This window comes from Lepidochelys kempii, chromosome 9 (genome assembly GCF_965140265.1).
Source record: "Lepidochelys kempii isolate rLepKem1 chromosome 9, rLepKem1.hap2, whole genome shotgun sequence".
Lineage (NCBI taxonomy): Eukaryota > Metazoa > Chordata > Testudines > Cheloniidae > Lepidochelys > Lepidochelys kempii.
This window is the reverse complement of record NC_133264.1, coordinates 32,612,561-32,633,432: the sequence shown is the minus strand read 5'-3', so window position 1 is coordinate 32,633,432 and position 20,872 is coordinate 32,612,561. Positions and strand designations below refer to the sequence as shown.

The following is a 20,872-nucleotide window of genomic DNA, read 5'->3' as shown; positions in this document are numbered from 1 at the left end:
CTTCAGAGAAATCTTTTGAGCGATGAGGTAAGCTGAGCAGCAGAAGCTGATGTAGACGGAGCCGATGGTACCAAGAGTCTTCTGCACTCCAGTGAATAGCCGGTAGGTGTTCTTCTGGTCCCCTGTGGAGCCGAAGTACTTGGTACAGAGGCCTGAGAGGACTCCGTGGTGCCACTTTGGAGGAGCTATATTGCTCTATACCACTCCTTTCCCCAATGGTACCGATCTTCCCGAGTCTGTGCCCTTAGAGTCTTTAGATTTATTGGTGGTATGGTACCTGAGGATCCTGCAGCCTCGTGGGTATCCAATCATAGGTCGATCGGTACTGAAGTGGTTTTTCTGGTCTGGGATCTCTCTCTCTTTTCTCAGGGGACTTTAGCCCACTTCTTTGAGAGGAATCCAAAGATTTCCTCTTTGAAGTCACCAGAGAGCGCTGAGCCGAGGACACTGATAGAACTGACTTAGTCAAAGACCACTGTACAGGAGAGGTCCCAGGGCTGGGGTCAGAGGTTGGTCTGAGTGAACTTTCCATCATGAGGCATCTCAATTATAGTTCACGGGTCTTCCTAGCCCTTCATTTTAGTTTCACACAAAACATGCACTTTTGAGGCACGTGTGACTCTCCGAGGCAGCGAATGCAGCAGGAATGTTCATCACTGACTGGAATGGCTTCTCGACGGGAGAGAGAATATTTAAACATGGGGAAGATGGGCTATCTTTTCCAGGGTTCACTTCCCGAGAGAGAAGAGACAAAGAAGAACTAACTAAGGACAGGGAGTTAGATATTCTAATAACAAAATAAATAGGAGAAGAAAAAAAAGAAAAGAAGCAGAGTATTAACACTAATGAAAACTCTAGGAACTACACTATTAACTGCAAAACAAAAGTAAGATATAGATAATGAACTCTGAAATCGGACTCTGATAAGGCTCTGTCTGAGGCGAAAGGCGTTTGAGAAGGAACTCAGGGTGGCTCGCCTGCACTGAGGCAGAGCACAAGATGGGAAGAGTGCATGTGTGGGCCGAACGGACACTGCTACCTAAAATCTCTGGTTTGAGGTGCAAGGACATGAATACAACTAGAGTGGGGCACCCATATGGACAATACTTGAAGAAGAAAAATAATTTAACACCTGTTTCAGAGTAGCAGCCGTGTTAGTCTGTATTCGCAAAAAGCAAAGGAGTACTTGTGGCACCTTAGAGACTAACAAATTTATTTGAGCATAAGCTTTCGTGAGCTACAGCTCACTTCATGTGTTTGTTACATAGAAAACCAGAACCATTCCACTTCTGGGAAAGAGTTTCATTTATTTTTAACGGTTTTCTTTTTTGTCTCTATGATTACTGCAGACATACTATTATAACTAAAGTAGTTTAGCTAGGGAATAAGAGTAATGGAAAACCACTGTAAGTGGGAACTTGTTATCTCTCCCTCTCAAATTGGAACTGAAAGCAAATCTGGTTACAAATATAGAGACAGAACACACATTCAGCAATACTCACCTTTCTGAAAAATCTGATTCTATAAATTCCCGAGCCCGTTTTCTGTCCCTAGGGAGAAGGAAACATTTTTTTTTTTTAAATTTAACATCTTTCTTTTATGCAGGGCCAAGAAAATATATACATTTTGTATATAGGAATATCAACAGCCTTGTACTTGAGCATTTAAAAAAACATTCATTTTTAAGTACAGTTAAATGTACTATGCAAACTATGAGAGAAAAAATAATGCAAATATCACCTGACGGAATTTAAGTGAGAAATGGTTAAAATTTTGGACCCAGCATGGTACAGAGAACAGAATATCATAGTGGGAGTGAGGAAACATAGGTTCTATTCCCAGGTTTGCCACTGATTTGCTGCTCAGGCAAGTCACTTGGGCTGGCATTATTCAATGTTCCTAAGGGAGCTGGACAACCAATCCCATCGAAATTCAATGGATTTGAGTTGCTAAGTCTCTTAGACTCCTTTGAAAATCCCAGTCTTAAATTCTGTGCCTTGGTTTTTCCCATCTTAAGGAGATGATAAAGGCTACCTTTATAAAGTACTCTAAGATCTACAGATGAAAAGATGAAAAAAATATTAAGTATTAAGATTTCCATGATGGATAATGTATTCACATATCATCCAACTTATATCTTTGTTATATAACAAGGTCCTACAATTTAAGAAAGAACAGATACTTACCCTATACTAACTGTACATATACTCAGTCAGTGTGTATTCTACTATAGGTGCGCATGCATGCACAAATGGATTTATTTAACACTAGAATCTAGTGGGGTTGTGCATGCACCAGGTTCCTTCTTGTGATTGAGGATAAAGGGTGGGGTTGTTGTGACCCTTACTTAGTTCCTTCACAATTTGAACGCTGTGGTAGTAGAGGACTCTGAAAGTAGGGATAAGGGTGGTTTGTGGGACCCATATGGACCACATTAACTTGAAGAATCATAGTTACTGCGGGCTAAGTAACCCTTCTCCCTTCTTTGAGTACGTGTCTAGTGTGGATCCCACACTCTAAATGACTGGCAAGCTGGATGGTGGTATGTATAGCAGCTGCATCAGTCAGAGATTGAAGCACCGCTTCCCCCAAATTTGGCATCTGCTCTGGCAGCTAAGTCCAATGCATAATGCTTGTCAAGATTGAGTGGATTACTCCATGTTGCTACCTTGCAGATCTTGAAAACTGGAACATTCCTGAAGCAGGCAGAGGATGCTGCTTGAGCCTTGGTGGAATGAGTTTTGATGTTCAGTGGGAAAGGTACACCAGCCAACTGGTAACACAATGAGATACAGCATGTTATCCACCCAGATATCCTTTGTGATGATATGGCCTGGACTTTGGAGTGGCCACAACAACCAGAAATAAACAGGGAAACAACCTGAACTATTTGGTTTTGTCAACATAGTAAGGCAGGCTCTGGAAACGTTCTATGTGTGTAACTTCCTCTCCAGGTAACAATGGGGTTTTGGGAATATATCTTTGGGAATATATTCCAAAGACTGGAAGATTGCTTGATTCAGATGTAATTTTAAGACTAGCTGGGTGATGTATTTATGGATAAAGTGATGCTAAAAACTTTACCCTATAAAACATCGGGGAGGGAGGGTCAGTCACAAGCACCTTGGAGCTTGCACACTCTCTTGGCTGAAGTGATTAAAACTAGGAAGACAGTCTTCAGAATGAGATGACAACCAGCATTCTGAAAAGGACTTAAAAGGAGACCCCATGAGTCTTGAGAGGATAGTACTAAGGTTGCAGACAGGTTCTCTGACCAGGCCCTGAGACACTTTGACATTATCAAGTGAGAGATAACTGAATAAGACTGTACAGGTGGATAGCAAATAGAAATTGCTGCAAAGTGGATTTAATAGAGCTGAATTAAAGGCTGGAGTGTTGTAAATGCACCAACTAGTTGAGGCTCTGTAGTACTGAAGCCTAGTATGGTCCAGGCCCAGTCGGACTGCTCAAATTAAGAAATTTTTCCATTTTGACAAAAAGTCCTTCTGGTGGACATCTTCCTGATCTGTATCAGGATCTTTTGGACTTTTCTAGAGCAGTCCCTGTCTTTATCCAGCCAATATCCAAGCCTGTCAGGTGCAGTGACTTAAGATCAGAATGGAGTATCTGACTGTGCTTTTGTGAAAGCAGGCCCTGGAATTCTGGGAGCTGAATCAGAAGCTGAATGGACCGCTGCAGAAGGTTTGCCAGCCAAAACTGCCTTGGTCAGTATGAAGCTATGCGAATGATCACAGCTGTCTCTTGATTTTGGAAATCACTTTGGGGATCAGTGGAACTGGTGGAAAGTGGGGGCTGAATACCACTACAGAAGACACACATCAGCCAAGGAGCCTCGGTTCCTGCCCCCTCTGGAATGCTTGATGTTATCCTTGGTGGCAAACAGTTTTATCATGAGAACCCCCCCATTTATGATTAATCTCCACAGGGACCTCTTTTGATTGGACAGAGATTGTCTGCTCAGGAAGGCTGCCAGGTCATAGTTAATTTCCATAAGTGAAGAGCCATCAGGGTTATCCTGTGTTGGTGGCACCCTGTCCAGGGCTTGATGGACTCCAGACAGAGAGGAGACAAGCATGCGCCTCCTTGCTTGTTGATAAAGTGCATTACAGATGTGTTGTCTGTCTGGATCTTCATTGTAGAATTCTGAAAAACAGATAGGAAGGCCAGGCAGGCTAGCCTGAGGTGCCGAGCTCCAGGACACTGATGTGGAACCCCATGTTCTGAGTGATAGCTATTGCAACAGGAATTTGTCTTCAAAAAGGTATACTTTCACTGATCTAGGAGTCAAGGCTCCTATGAACTTTATCATATGTGATGAGTTAAGAGAGAATTTTGTGTAGTAGGCACCTTAGTTCAGAGAACAGGAATAGCACGTATTCTAAGCTTGCCACCATCTCCTTTTAGAAACTGCCCTTAGTCAGCCAATCATTGAGGTAAGGGTAAATGGGAATGCACTTTCTTCTGAGATGGGTCACTGCTACTTCTAGGCACTTTGTAAAAACTCTTGGTGCCACAGAGAGCCTGAAAGGCAGTACCTTACACTGGTAATGATTGGTTCTCACTGTGAATCATATGTACTTCATGTACACCAGATGGATAGCTGTGGGTCTCTCATTCCCTGTGCTGTTCCTGGTCTGGTTGAGGACTCAGATGCTGTATCCTTCAAAGAGTGATGTTTTGTGTCATCCCTCTGAGACCTCCCTTCACATTTGATGCTGTCTTTGGATTCCATCTGTCTCTATAAGTGAGTGCTGTCTTTACGTAAAGGCATGGTTGCCAGTTTTGATGCCTGTGTCAGAGAGACCAGTGCAGGTGCCAGAGCAGTTAATGACGAGACTGTCATTACTGAGGCCTTCAGTTGAAGACTTCACTGATGTTGAAGTAATCAGTGTTGAAGTCACTGGTGCCAGTTATCGTGGTGCTCTCTTTATCTTCTCTCCAGTGCTTGATCCTGGGTTATGATTTGGGCTCAAGGGAGCTCTGGCCAATGCTGGCTCATTTGGCCTTGCTCTAATAGTGATCTTCATTTCTGGGTCCAAAGTTACCATCATCGATTGCTCTAGCAGATATAGCTTGAGCTGGGTGTCCCTGGAGGAAAAGGACTTACACACAGAGCACCTGTCTGGGTTACGGCATTCCCCTAGGCAAAAGAGGCATTGTGTCCATCCTTGGTGATCAGTCACTCACAGGAGGGCAGGGTTTAAACACTTAAAATTTGGAGTTTGCCACAAGGTGTGGTGGTTAGCATGAAGTGCCTCATCCTGGAGTACAGGAGGATCCCCAGTAACTTTTCTTTTCTCTCTCTCTCTCTGTCAAAATAAATATTTCTTTACAAATTTGATGACATAAATGGTTTTAAAGTCTCTAAGAAGAGTAGTGTGTTGGCCAGGTGGAAGGTTCCTTCTCACTGCCATGGGTGGTAAGAGGGAATTGAGAGAGGGTCAGAGCCACTCTACCTTTAATCCCTGGTGTAGGAGCATGAGGAGGCACAGGGTGCACGTGTAGTCCTGAAAGACTCTGTTATTCAAAAGAATCTGATCTCGCATGCATGAGGCACGTGTACACCTAGTGTAAGATTCAGACATAGAACTTTAGAATCTTGATCAGAACATCAACAGATTAGGAGTAATCACTTAGACCAAGAGACTTTTGCAAGTCACAGAAGTCTGGCTGTCCTTCAGTGCTAGATGTAGAAAAGAAAAGAGTCTCCTATATCAACCAGTGGGACAGAAATCTGAATGTCTAGTGATATTTAACAAGCACTCTAAATACCCTGCTACCATATCATACCATATACCATACCATATATCACAATAACATACACACTAATAGAAAAAGACAAAAAACATAAGAGGGCCAACCTACTGACTTACCCTTAGTTCAACAATGGCCATAAATTGGATTTACTCCCCAAAAATTCAGAACCAGTTGCTCTTTCAGAAGATTAAAAAAACCTGGCTAACTGGTCATGCAGTTTACTTGTCAACTGTTCAGGTTGTCATTTCTGCCACAGAGCAAAAAGTGCTTAACAGGCCTTGTGGCTAAAACATAGGACCAATAGTCAGGATAGAAAATTCTATTCCCATTTCTGCCACAGACTTACTGGGTACCCTTTGACAAGTCACTTAAACTCTCCATGCCTCCATTTCCCCATCTTTAAAACTGGGAATATATTACTGACATACACATCACTGGTTAGAAAACTGAGGATTACTTAATTAGTGTCTGAAAATTGATCTGAGAATCCTGGATGGAAGTGCAAAATATTACTGAGAGAGTAATAATATTAATAGTTGATGTAGCATCATCCAGCCACTTACACACACTGTGCCTTTTCTGTCTGTCTAATTTTTTATAAGGTCAGCCATCACCATGGTATCTCAGCACTTACAGCATTCAAAAGATATATAAGCCTATTTTAAACGAGCAGTAGTATTTGCAGGGAAGGATATGCTGATGTTGGACTACTGGGTATACTTGTCCTAAAAGTCTTACTTGAAAATTAAAAGTGATCTTCAAAAACATTGTACTAAATCTGTCCATGATATCTTAAGGTGCAGGAATGCCGAAATCAAAAAATAAAGGGGTCCTGAAAGATTTTAAAGGTCAAAACCCAAAGCACCTTGCTCTTCAGTCAAAGATCTCTGTGAGAACAGTAGATTGCAACACGGTAAATCACTAATATGAAAATACAGTCATCAGCAACATTTAGAGTTTATCACTAGTTTTATGGCCTGTTTTAAAAAAATAGCTGTTAAGGCATGTTTGACACACCCGTCTACTGTTGGCAAACACCAATAGTCCTCTACAGTAAGGATACCATAAATTTGTACAGATCTATGAAGAGCAAGGACTTGTTTTAATTCCGCAAATTCATTCAGTCCTTTGCATTACTACAGGAAAATAAGTTTCACCACAAACCCATATACAAATTAGGTAGTGAAATGAACCCGGACTGAAATCACTGGTACATGTAGTTACACGCTTACATATTACAGACATTAAAAGTACAAAATATGCTTACAGCACACACCCTTTGAACTGTGTAGGAACTAGGATATTTGAGCCAAGATACACATGCAAGAGTATACAGAAGAAAAATCAAAACAGGTTTGCCTCACTGCCCAGCACTTCTCTTTAAACAAAACAAATCCTTACTCTGGAATCCAGGCAGTGGCTTCTGTTATGTGCGTCTGAGTGACCATTGCTGGTGCTGGGGTGTATGGACTCCCAATCAGAACACTCCCTGAATTGGTCAGTCTTTGTGGTGTGCTTATGATCTATGAAAATTAGAAACAAAATTATGTTCTATAAAACAATTTAAAAGTAAATGGACATAAATCAAAACTAATCATGGTCTTAAGCAACAGTAAAACAATTTTAGCATTATATAAACTGCAGTCACATGCACTTAACACTGAAGAGGCATCTCTTAAAAATATGGCCTCAAACTATCCTGCAACATATTATATTCCAGGCCTTAATGTCAGATCCAATTCCACTGTCATTTGGCAATTTCTTTCAATCTAATGAGAGAGATTTTCTTAAGTAAAGAGTATGAAATTGAACTTTTGCTTACAATGCATGTATCAGAGGTGAAAGGCTCTCTCTCTCTCACACACACACACAGCTGTCTCTTGATTTTGGGGATCAGTGGAACTGGTGGAAATGGGGGCTGGATACCACTGTAGAAGCAGGCATCAGCCAAGGAGCCTAGGCTCTTGCCCCTTCTGGAACACCTGATGTTGTCCTTGGTGGCAAACAGTTTGATCATGAATCTCCAAAATCAAGAAAATTCTGCAGGACTGTAGATGAATTATATAATCATATACATAGAATTATGAAATCTATACCTTAAAATTCTGTTTAAAATGTTGTCTACATTAAAAGAGACCTGTTGCAGCTGAATCAGCGGGTGCAGCTAATCAGTTCTGAACACAGTTTAACTCAGGGATCTCAAACTCAAATCACCACGAGGACCACATGAGGACTCGTACATTGGCCAGAGGGCCACATCACTGATACCTTTTCATACAAAGATACAAAAGCCCTCCCTCCTCTGCCCCCAGCCCTGCCTCCACTCCACCCCTTCCATGAGGCCCCGTCCCCTCCCTGCCCCTAGTCCAACCCCTTCCCCAAATCCCCACCCCGCCTCTTCCCCTGAGCGCGCCACGTCCCCGCTCCTCTCCCCACCCCCTGGAAAGTTCTAAGCGCTGCCAAACAGAGGAGCGAGGAACGCGGCATGCTCGGGGGCGGTGGAGGTGGGGGGGTGCAGGGAGCTATGGTGGGCAGCAGGAAATAACTCAGTGGGCAGCATGCGGGCCTCGTGTTTGAGACCCCTGGTTTAACTCCAAGTGTAGACAAGGACAAACCAAGTTGCCTAAAATAGTAACTTAATTTCTTATTAATCAATCAATCAGTTTACCTGTACTTTTCCTGAGGCCTGTAGTGATCCATGTGAGTCAAAACTGCATACCTTAGATTTTGATGGGACTAAATTTTAGTCATTCGACTAATCTGGATGGCTCTTATTCAGGCAATAAAAAAAGGCCTACACAAACAACTGTTAGGTTAGTTGGGTTATGTATTCATGAGGCTTTCAAGTTGTAATGGGTCCACCACAGTAGGGATAGGTATATCCTTCTTGGAACAATCAGAATCCTATGTGTACTGTTGACGCTGGGCCTGAATTTTTTCAGTATCCGATATTGCAAATGCCTCATTCGTAGATGAGCGTAGGGCGTTACATTCATCGCTGAAGCCATGAGACCTATTAACCACACAAAAAACGGATAAATTTGTTCTGGAAATTGATGTAGAAGGTTTAAGGCTGATTTTTTTCTTTAAGCATCTGTCTCCACTGTTAAGTCCAAGATGGCTCCTGTAAAAGGAATCCATTGAGTGGGTATTAAAAATGATTTTTCCCAGTTTATTCTGAGCCCTACATTGTTGAAAAGCATACAGATCTGAGGCATGTCTATAGAGAGGACTTTCTTTGATGGAACAGGTTGAGAAAGTCCATCCAATAAAGGTGAAATAATTCTGCTTCTAGAGAATTAACCCAAAATATCAAACACTGGGTGGAAAGTCTCCTCCACAGCTCTTTATAGCATGCCCAGAATCTTAGGCATTATATCCTTTAGTTCAGAATAAGAACTACATCCTCTGAAGGGAATGAAAATGAAATCCTTACATTATCACCTGGGATATTTGACCCTCCAATTCTGGATCCATCTCATAAATTCATTTGATTAACATAGTTCTTCTTCCTCCTCTAACAGCATACCAGGAATGATCACTGATCCAGTGTCTTCAGCTCCAGAGGCTTGAAGTTCTCTCCCATGGCAAGTGGAGAAAGTTTCCTTGGATAAATTTGTCCTGGTGAGGGCCAATACAGCTATCTAATCTATGGTGGAACCTGCATTCTGGACAGAATTCTATATTTGGATCCAGGCGATAAAAATTTTGTTGATAAGGATCTTCATCACACTGCCTTCTTACAAGCAGTCTTTCTTTGTGCTGCAGTATCTGTTCCTGATCAGAGTCATATTGCAGATTCAATATCAGTTCTGAACCTGATGCTAGGAGTGATAGAGCTTCTGGCTGTAATATTGAGAAAGGTGAGAGTTCTTTGCTCAGAGAATCAGAAGGAGTCTTACATGGAGGAGAAACTGAAGAGCTTTCCTGATTTTGTCCCTATACGCTCGCCCTATTCCCATGTATACTTCCTTGGTGACATGCCCCTCCAGCCATTTCCTGTACATATCCCTTTTGGTTTTTAGATAGCTAAAAAGCTCCTTGTGCAGCCACATTGGCCTCCTGTCTCTCTTATCTTTCCTTTGCATCGGAATAGCTTGATATTGAGCCTCTAGTATTATACTTTTAAGAACTGCCAGCCCCCTTTGACCCTGATCTTTCCATGGGACCATGCCTATTATTTCTATGAGTCTGTTGAAATCCATCTTTCTGAAGTCCAATGTCCTTGTTTTGCTGTTCTCATGTCCTCCTTTCATAGAATATTGAATTCTATCAGATCATGATCACTTCCTCCCAAGTTTCAGACCACCTTCACAACTATTTCAGCCCTGTTGGTCAAAACCAGCTCCATAATGGACGACCCCCTTTACAAATACTTTACAAAGGTTTGTAAGAACCATTATTCCTGATTTACAGATAAGGAAACCGAGGCATAGAGAGATTAAGCAATTCATCTAAGGTCACTGTGTCAAAGTGACTCATCAGCTGGCATGCCACCTTGTGGCTAGGTAAGGTGTTGCAGGGTTTTCTTCTCCGCAGTCTTGCTGCACAGATCTGCTAGTGATCCCCTTTTTCCTTGTGACTTGGCCCTCTGACTCAGTCACCTTTGGTCTCACCACTTTTGGGGTAAACCAGGGTTTTTACCAATAGTCCCAGGACCTCACAGGATGTTGATAGCCTTGAGCCAGGCCTAATAGTCTCTCTGGCAATTGTGTCTGGAGTCTTCCTGCGAGTCTTCCTGCTAGTCTTCCCATTGAGAGTACAGGGGAACCCAGTCCCTCCCTCTACTCTGGGTTCCAACCCAGGGATTATCTGGTCAGTCCTCTTACTCCTTCTGTGGGGTATTCTTCCTGCATTAGCCCACCATCTCACCAGGCATCTCTCCTCGGGTCAAGCTCCAAGTCCTAGTTCTCTAGGTAACAAAGAAAAGGAAACTAAATGATTACCGTTAAAGTGCCAAGTCAGTCATTTATCCTTATACTAAGAACTCTGGTAAAGTATTTAAAAAAGAAAGGTTACTTCTCTTCTAGTAACTGCAGTTCTTCAAAATGCGTGCCCCCTATCTGTAGTGCATTGTGGGGGTCCATGTGCTCCATGTGCCAGAAAGCCAAAGATTCTTGCTAGTAGTATCTGTTGGTCTGTGTCTGAGCCCCCTCCTTCTCATGCTTTAAGTACATTAAGTATTCAAAAACACAAGAAATGGAAGCAGATACAGGAGAGCCAGATTGTCCCTTCATCCAAGTTTGAAATCCAGGCCACTTTAAATAGTAACAAATTCTAGTAGATTGCTTTTGTGAGTTAATTAGTACATCCTGCACAGATGAAGAATGCGACTGCTCAAGAGCAGACTGCTCAAGTCCAATCACTCATGTCATCAGGTGAAGAGAGTGTGGGTCCATAAGAAAGATCCTGCCCTCCTGCTTGGACAGGAGAGTTGACGGCAGGGGAAGATATGTGAAGACTCTGCTGGACAGCTGAAGGAGACTGGTAATGACCACTGCAGATATGGCCAAGTCGGGGCAATGAGTATCATCCTTGCCCTGTCCTGATAATATCTTTCTTTTAAATCAATGGGAAGAAAGGAAACACATTCATCAAGCCCTTCCTCCAATGCAAAAGGAAGGCATCTGACAGGGACTGTCGGTCTCTGCTTGCTCTGGAACAGAGAGGCAACATATTCTGTTGACCCTTGTTGTGAACAGGTCAACCTTTGACTGACCCCAGCTGGAGAATATAGTCTGAACCAACTGATCCTTTACAGACCATTTGTGCATCTGGGAGCTGTCTCTGCTAAGACAGTTCATGACGATACTGTTTTCCCCTACTAGGTGCAGGGCCACAGGATAAAATGTCATGACAAACACACCATTTGCCTCTGTGGACAGAAGAGCAGAGTGGGCCGCCCCTGTTTGTTGTTGTCATCATCATCATCGGCAATCCCTCAATTCGAGGATGATCTCTACCACAGCTTGATGTAATACATCACTGATGTATTGTCTGTCACAACCTGTACAACACTCCCTTGCAGGTAAGGGAGGCATGATTTGAGAACCAGATGAACAGGTCTTAATTCCAGTACATTGATATGCATGGATCCCTCCTGAGGGGGCCAGTGCCCTTGAACTGTCAAATGAATCAGATGTCCTCCCTAACCCTTTGTTGATGTGTCTGAAGTCACTGTACAGGATGGACTTGTAGGATTGAACTGTGCACCTCTGAGCACATTCGTCTCGACTGACCATCAGTGGAGGGAGACTATGACATTCTGAGGCATGGTGATCAATGACTGAAGATTGTTCTGATTTCGTCTGTAAACCTGAGACATCCAGTGTTGTAAATGTCTCATCCTTAGATGGGCAAAATGGATTATGTAAGTAGTAGCTACCATGAGACCCAGGAAGAATTTTAAATCTTCTGGGTGGGACACTGTCAATCTATAATGGTACTGACTAATCTTGATAAATCTATTCTCTGGTAGACAAGCTCTGACTTCCACAGAGTCCAGTATGGCACCTACAAAGGGAATCCTTTATGAGGGGCAGAGGATTTTCTCTGGGCAATTAAGAAAGAGCCCAAAGTCTGAAAAGAATTTATTCTTGAAGCCGATATGGTTTAACAGCTCTTTGTGCAAGAGAGCCTCGAGTAGCCAGTTGTCTAAATAAGAGTAAACATAAATAGCCTGATTCCTCAGATGACTGCTACCACAGAGACACAGTTTGTAAAAATTCTGGGTGCCGTGGAAAAGCCAAATGGGATCACCGTGTATGGATAGTGGCAACAAGCCACTATGAATCACAGATACTTGTGATGATTTTGATGAATGAGATGTGCAAATATGCATTCTTTAGATCAGCGGTTGCAAACCAATACATAACTGACAGCAAAGGGGTTATGGTGGCGAGAGAAAACATTCAGAACCAAAACTTTCAAATGTATTTATTTAAATCCCTTAAATCCAGTATTGGCCAAACCCCACCCCAATAAGGCCCTAGGTCCCATGACTGCCAGTCACCCCAGCAAGTAGGATTTGGTGCCTGCAGGAGGCAGGCCATTGGGTGGTACAAAGCAAGCCACAGACTTCTGTATTCTTCCTCCATCTTCTTCCTGCTAGAGTTACCACTGTACATCCAAAACAGAATGTAACAGTGGATCCAAAGGGAAGAATGGAAATCCAGCGTTTTATGGAGATCCTGTAGGTATCCAAGGCAGAGGAAGCAAAGGGTGGTCCAAGGGAAAACGCCCAATGTCTTGTGGCCTATTCTTCTTAATTGAGGACAAGGAAGATGAACTTGGAACTGGGTAAATATGTCTCCTTTTGGAAACCCTAATCTTCCCATCCAGAAATGATGAAGCAACCAGAGCTGGAAGGTGATCCTTGTCTGTCACGGTGACAGAGCTCTTCAGAACTGACCCAGGAACTGAAAGAAGATCCAAGAATCACAATGCAACATTAGACACAGGTCTGTATCCCTTGTAACTGAAGATGGAATAGACCTCTGCTTTGGAACTGTAGCAGTTTTGTCAGAATCAGTTGGATCGGACAGGTCTGATGCACAGGAACCAGCACTACTAATATTGGCCATTTTGGCTCTAAGCCTCCTTTTCTTCGATGCTATGACAGAAGGAACTGAAGGCATTGATTCTGACCCACTGAGCAATTCCATCTTTCTAGCACTGGAAGTGGAAATCAGAACTGGTAATGGTCCTGCACCTGCAGGGTTTCCATTTGGGTTGAATAGGTGGGAGGAACAAGGTATGGTATCAGTGCTGAACTATCTCTCAACCTCTCTTCCAGAAATGAAGCAGTCAGATCTGACCACATGGGCCTCCATTTAAACATCTGGAGCCTCAGGGGATTGACTGAGTGAGGCGCAGGAACCAAGTCCAACACCAACAGGGGTAGTGGCTTCTTGGAACCCTTCAGTTGTTTGGAGCCATTGGCAGCCACAGGGGCAGAGAGACTGATCTCTTACACCTAGGATCTGAGTCCTGACCAGGTCTAGATGGTCTAGCTACGAGGTCTTCTTTTAGGAGGAGGAGCTGCAAGTGAATCTCCCTATCCTGGGTGTGAAAGTTTGGCAAATAGAACACCCAGAAGGTGAGCATCTTTCTCCCAGGCACTTGAGGCACCACATGTGGTTGTCAGATGCAGAGAAGACAGCCAGGCAGGAAGCGCACTTCTTGAATTCAGCTTCTTCTGTTTCCTCAGTTCCTCCATAACCCGAAGCCTGGAGAAATCTGAATTCATGAACTAACTATACTGAAAATGAGCTAACACTATTTCTAAGTAGAAAAGAGACTCCAAAGAAACCAGAGCAGTTCACATCTGCCCAGGCATGCAGATGGAAGAAACTGGGGTAGTGAGGGAGCTCCACCCCCTTTATAGCTTCGCCTTCAGTGTGTCATGATACTGAAGGGTGGGAGGGCATGGTAGCGCTCTAGCTGACACTGCTAAAAGAGGTTTTTACCGTAAGGCAGTACAAGGTGGCACAGCACCCATAAGTGGGAATATGCAGAAACACTTGAAGAAGAACCATTCTTTAGTTTATTTATAAAACAAACCCAGATTTTTTACTTGTTAACACTGCTTAAAAATATTCAAATTCAGTCATGAATTTCAGAGCATCTGTGACTTATAATAGTAAGCAGATAAAACTTCAAGATGTAAAACAAGATGGGCAGTGAAGATATTTTAGAATAGTGCAGTTGAGGAGACTGTGAATAAATTTAACTGTTAACTTATTGTAGAACTGATGCCAAATCAGTTCTACAAGTTGTTTGCTTGCAATGCAGCCAGATTGTTATAGTAATTATTTTCAGAAGTGCACTCAAACATTCTCTGGGTTTGAGTCCTTCACTACTTGCTTCTGCTTTTAGTTGTAATAAACATTAGTTAGCATAAAATTACCATACTCTGCTCAGGCTTGCAAGCCACTGAAATGTCAAGGTGTTTGTTGGCACAAAATACTGCCATAGTTCACTGGCTAGCACACAACTGGATTTCAACATCATTTTATAACAAAGGAAGATAACAGTGTAAGATTGATTTTACTCCAACATTTCATTTTATTCCAGCAAGACTCCCGTGATAAACTTTCCATGAAAAAGCTCTTTCAAGATGCTTATTTTGTTTGGTTGTTGGGCTTTGTGACATCTAAGGAATGACATTTTAGTTATGTTTTGAACACCACATGTATTAAGCTTTAGGATGTATTGTATTCCCTCTTCTACCGTTCAATGTATTAAAACCTGAATATATATTCATCAGCTACCTATGCTGTTCATGTGGCCTAGGGTATTTATTCTAATGGGTTACAACATAATATTTAGAGTATACTCCTTCCATTTTTCCCCCCTCACCTGAATGTCATTTTAAAATTTCTTAAGAAACACTGCCAATACTTCCTACAGCCATGTTTGGTTTCTCTTAAAAATACAGGTAGTGGCCAGTTTGAAAAGAGATGCTTTTGGAAATGGGAGAAACAGCACAAGCCAAGGTATTTGGACAGTTTGATATTATCGGAGCCTGACTGACTTAATTGTGTTGTAACTGTGTTGGGAATAAGAGATGCCCCAAGATGGTTGTATCTGTAGAATGTAGGTGGACACTAAAAGATGGAATATCCATTATCAGTTTACTTTAATACTGACTTAAGAATCAGAAAACCTTAATGGTAGAAATTAAGCAGTGCTTAGTTAGTTGATTTAGTTGAGTTTTTTTAAACAGTTAAACCAATATTGAAACTGGATGAAAACAATGTAACATATTCAGAGTTTATAAGCTAAACATTTTGATTAAATATTAAAATATTAAAAGTTTTGTCCAGTTGTTAAACCACCATTGAAGATTTTAACCACCTCTTCTTATACTGATCTGCTGCAGTACTACAAATGATATAACTTTTCAGCAAGTTGGCCCCACCCAGCATGACTCTCACATGCCAATTATAATTTAAAATATTATTTTCAGTTTGCTTTGCAGTTTGCTCATGTTGAGTTGCACTTCATCCCCTCTAAGCTTTCACATTACTAGCCTGAGCTGAAGAGATTGAGTTTTCCTTTAAGTCATAATACTAACACACCATAAAGAGACTAGTATAACTATAATCTCATCATAGCATTACTATGACAAATAGTAAATTATATTTAGAATGTGCAAACCACTTGAATGTTACAAAAGATGGGTCATTATGGCCTTTACTTGTTGTACTCTAGTGCCCTCTAGAGTAAACAGACAATAAAGCAGGTCACAGAATGCATTTTTTTAAAAGGTCCAACCTATAAACATAGCAGGGCCCCAAACTGATTAACACTGTTTGGCCTAGCCATTACAGATGGGATCTAGTCAGGTTTTTAAGACTGACAATGAATTTTTCTACTCCCTTCAGTGTCAAAGCTGCAAACTGTCATAATCAGGGACACTAGAGAGACAAGGTGGGTGAGGTAATATCTTGAGTTAGTTTCCAAGATCTGAACAGCTCTGTGTAAGCTTGTTTCTCTCACCATCAGAAGTTGGCCCAATAAAAGATATTACTTCACCCGCCTTTTCTCTCCAATATCCTGGGACCAACACAGCACAAAAAAATCCCTGATTGTTATTTTAATATCTACACTTTTTTACAGCATGTAGAATCAAAGTTTTCCTTTAAAAAAAATCATTCTGAATTGTATCATTTTCTGTTGCAAAGTAATAATCTGGCTGTCCTATTAACCCAGACTGCCAAAATATAACAGCAAAGCTATTAACTCTATATGGGCTTGTCTATAGCTATACTGGTATAGTTATATAATTGCCAGCATAAACTAAACTGCAAAAAGGTACTCTTATTCTGGAATAAGAGTAGCTAAATAGACAGTTATATCCATATAACTATAGCAGTATAATTATATTGCTATAGTTATGCTGGTTAATTTCCCTGGTAGATACCCTATCACTTAATATGCCTTATATTTCATTCCCAGTCTCTCCTATTCCAGTACAATATGCCTTAAAGGGGTGTTGATTTTAAAGCCTGCTAATAGCAAGGAACATTTACAAACTATTGTAATTAAGAAATCAGAGGGCACTTGTACAGTGCATCAGGAAAGGCTTGTACACACTGGGAAAAAAAGGTGTGTTCTTACCATGTTTTAGCTAACCCATTGTAATGGCCACAAGGTAAAGTCTTAGTATAGACTAGGTAGTCTGTAGTATTCACATATTTTAGCAGGTCAAGCTAAACCACTAGTGTTTACCTCAACCAGCTAAAATTTGTTAAAACTACAACTCTCTTAGGGCTTGGCTACACTTACATTTTCTAGTGCTCTAACTTGCTGGCTCAGGGGTGTGAAAAATCACCGCCCTGAGCGCGCAGCAAGTCAGAGCACTTTAAAGAGCTAGTGTAAACAGGCTCCGAGAGCTGGGAGCCACGCTCCCAGCACTCGGAGCTAATCCCCTCGTGGAGGTGGATTACCAGGAGCTCTGGGAGAGCTCTCTCCCAGCACTCGCACGTGATCACACTCGCACTTCAAAGCGCTGCCGCGGGAGCGCTCCCACAACAACGCTTTGAAGTTTCCAGTGTAGCCATACCCTTACCTTCACTAGGATTTTAACATGGGTTAAAAAGACTCCTTTTTCCTAGTGAAGACCTAGATTATGACTGTTCAGTGTCAATAAGTCCCATACGTTCAGGTGAATTACAATAGAAATCGGTAAAATAATTAGGAGTACAGGGGCACCTTAAAGACTCCATGCATCTGAAAAAGTGGATTTTTTACCCACAAAAGCTTATGACTGAATAAATCTGTTAGTCTCCTCCCTGTTTTTGTGGATACAGACTAACACGGCTACCCCTCTGATACTCGGTAAAATAATGAACACATATATTATATATTACTGACTAAAAGGGTAGCCATTTGTTTGACTACATTCACGGTTCAGTATTAAAAATGTTCAAGAGACTGAATTTAGCCAAATTTATTGTCTAAAAACAAAAGAGAACAATACGAAAAAGAGACAAACATACCCTCCTTCTGGGAAGCAATTCTTATCTCACAGAATGTTCACCTTACACAGGAGGTATGCTTCAAAGATACACATTTCAACTAATTGTATTTATAGTATGATTTTATAAGCTACACAACTCTTTACACATCACTTAAAGCAGGGGTGGCCAACCTGTGGCTCCAGAGCCACATGCGGCTCTTCAGAAGTTAATATGCGGCTCCTTGTATAGGCACCGACTCCGGGGCTGGAGCTACAGGCATCAACTTTCCAGTGTTAAGCTCGCTGCTTAACCCCTGGCTCTGCCACAGGCCCTGCCCCTACTCCACCCCTTCCTGCCCCCTCCCCTGATCCTGCTGTGCCCTCGCTCCTCCCCTGAGCCTCCTGCACGCCATGAAACAGCTGATAGGGAGGTGCGGGGAGGGAGGAGGAGGTGCTGATCTGTGCGGATGCTGGTCGAGGGGTCCTGTTCTCTGTACCTACAAGCTCTGTTTTAGACTATGTTCATGTCATCTAATAAAACTCTTTTTTACTGGCTGCTTGAGAGTCACATCTGACTGTGAAATTGGGGTGCAGGACCCTCTGGCTTCCCCAGAACTCCGCCTGTGCAGACTCGCTGTGGGAAGCGCACGGAAGGGCAGAGGAGGCTGAATGTTCCGAGGTCAGACCCAGGAAGGTGGAAGCTGTGTGAGCTTTTTGCCTGGAGACAGTCTGCTGAGAGAGAGACGAGACTCCCCCAGAGTCCTGATTGACTTTGTAGGGAGCAGGTCCCGAGCATCGCCCGAGGACTCCGTGACAACTGGTGGCAATGGCAGGATACGAACCAGTTTGGGGCTGGTTGGGGACAAGGAGTGAAGTGCAGACAGATGTGGTTGTCTGGCTCACTGCCCCCCAAAATCCTTCAGTTGCTTGCAAAGACTACCATGATGATTCCTTGGTTGCTGGGAGGCGCTGGGAGTACGGGGGGGTGGGGGGGAAGCTGACATATTACTGTGGCTCTTTGGCAATGTACATTGGTAAATTCTGGCTCCTTCTCAGGCTCAGGTTGGCCACCCCTGACAAAGTTTAGTGAGCTTGCAGTGGCACAGCTGAATCGATGCAGCTGTAAGATCATTTGTGTAGCTGCTCTATGCTGGTAGGAGAGAGCTCTCCCATTGACATAATAAAACCATCTCCACGTGCAGCAGTAGCTATGTCGGCGAGCGAATCTCTCCCGCTGACCACACCAGTGCTTCTGTCAGTGTAACTTATATCACTCATCCCTGATGGTTTGTGCCAGCTTTGACCTTGGTACATCCCTTTACTTTCCCATAACTTGTTTTGAATACTAAATGCCAAGTGTTGAGGAGTTATGAAATTGGTACATAATATTCATGTAGCTTTGTTTTGACGAGTTTCCTATTTTTTAATGCCAAAGCGGACTTCAGCTTTGCAATGTTGTGGGATCCTTGCCATGGGTGAACAGAATCGTGGGAAGAGTGTAATACATTCAGATAACATAACTTCCCAACAGCCATATATATAATGTATATTATATTAAAAGCATGCATCTCATGCCTATTAAATTTGGTTTTACTATGCCTTACATATGTATATTGGCTAACAATCTCTTCAAGACAAACTAACTAATCCTCATCCAGTTACTTCCAAGGGATGGTGTATGTATTATCTTCATTTTACAAATGGGAACTGAGAGTGAAGTCACTTCTTCAAAGCCATAAAACAAGCCAGTAGCACAGCAGATATTATAACTAAAGAAGTTCCTGGCTACCAAACTTATTAAATCTTTCTCCTCCCACAACCCAAAAGCAGCTGCTCTTTCTTCTCTCAAAAATTCCAATCCTTTGCAATCATGTTCCATGATCTTCTCTGGCTGCAGAGGACTGAGGGATTGGGGTACAGTAAGCAGCAGCCAAGTAGATGTCACTGTGGGTAGAATGATATTGGAGGTACACAGGATGCTACTGCTGTGGGTGCTAGATCAGGGGTGCTTTGGATAGATGCTGTATGTGAAGAGTCATCCAACTCCCTACTTTTATGACTGCTTGGTTCTCCAAAGGATCCTCACCATATCACTCTTCAGTTCCAGGAGAAGCACTCCTCAATAAAAGTTTGTAGCCAGCTGAGTGTTGTGAGCAGTGGGTACCTGTGCATGTTCCACACAATGAAGGAGCACTACCCCCAGAACTGAGTAGGAAGGGCAGAGAGGGAGAGCAAGAAGTCACAGTAGAGATGGGTAGCTCCTACACGAGGTCAGAGCCAACTTCTACTTTCCTGTCCTTCTTAGGTTTACCTAAGTCCTCCTGGCGAGGCTCCAAAGTGGATCTGACAACTGCCACATCAGACTATATTGCCTCAGCAGGTTTACCGGAGCCCAGAAGATTTAACAGGGCCACTTTGTGGTGGCTGATCTAGTTTGCACCTTCTGTGCTGGTTTCCACCTTTTGCTCCAGAATCTAACATTTCTAAAAAAATTTGTTGCTAGCCATTATGGCCGCAAAGTTCAAAATATAAAGCCGATATAAATTAATATTGTGAGTCTTGCCTGAGTATGAAGACAAGATGAAACAATAGCTCTGTGAGAAGTGTAGACTGGTCCCATTAATCGCAATGATGTGTTAACTCTGAAGACCAATGGTAGTGATTTAAATACCATCTTTAATATTTTACTCCTGATCAAAAACCACACAAAAGAAGAGGGGTGAGGATATTGTAAAGATCTTCACACTAATATGAATGACATTTTATTTTAGTGTCACGGGTTGTGGATGGAGCTTTGGAGCTTCAATGAACCATCATTTATCCTGAATTTAAATATTGTGAACAAATCTGTGACTAAGTGGCCACCAATTACTAAACATCTAGCTGCAATAGTACTTTAAAAATATTTTAAGCCGCAGATTTAATACTTTAGCCCCTTTGACAGCAGGTTTTTTTTCTGAATCAACTCTTTGCTCCCCTGGTTCTTTAAAAAAAGACTTTCTTGTCTAGGCTGGAGAAGAATGGGATATATTTGCCTACCACTTCCTCTTTGGCATTTTATGTCCCATCTTCTGTTCACCTACAGCAACTGCACTGTGGTACCTAACCTCTGACCTGAAGGATAGGCAT

General features: G+C 42.4%; 1 protein-coding gene across 6 annotated transcripts in view; it reads right to left on the bottom strand.

The window, feature by feature from the left end:
• Nucleotides 1–20,872, bottom strand: part of TFDP2 (transcription factor Dp-2) — a 156,702-nt gene that overhangs the window by 38,375 nt on the left and 97,455 nt on the right. For 5 of the 6 annotated variants that reach the window (XM_073359797.1, XM_073359798.1, XM_073359795.1 and 2 more), the window contains 2 exons: nucleotides 7,180–7,301; nucleotides 1,503–1,550 (listed from right to left, as the gene is read on the bottom strand). In XM_073359797.1, coding sequence (XP_073215898.1) covers nucleotides 1,503–1,550; nucleotides 7,180–7,301 — 170 coding nt within the window. The remainder of the gene's footprint in view (nucleotides 1–1,502; nucleotides 1,551–7,179; nucleotides 7,302–20,872) is intronic. The other variant, XM_073359796.1, reaches the window with a different exon arrangement.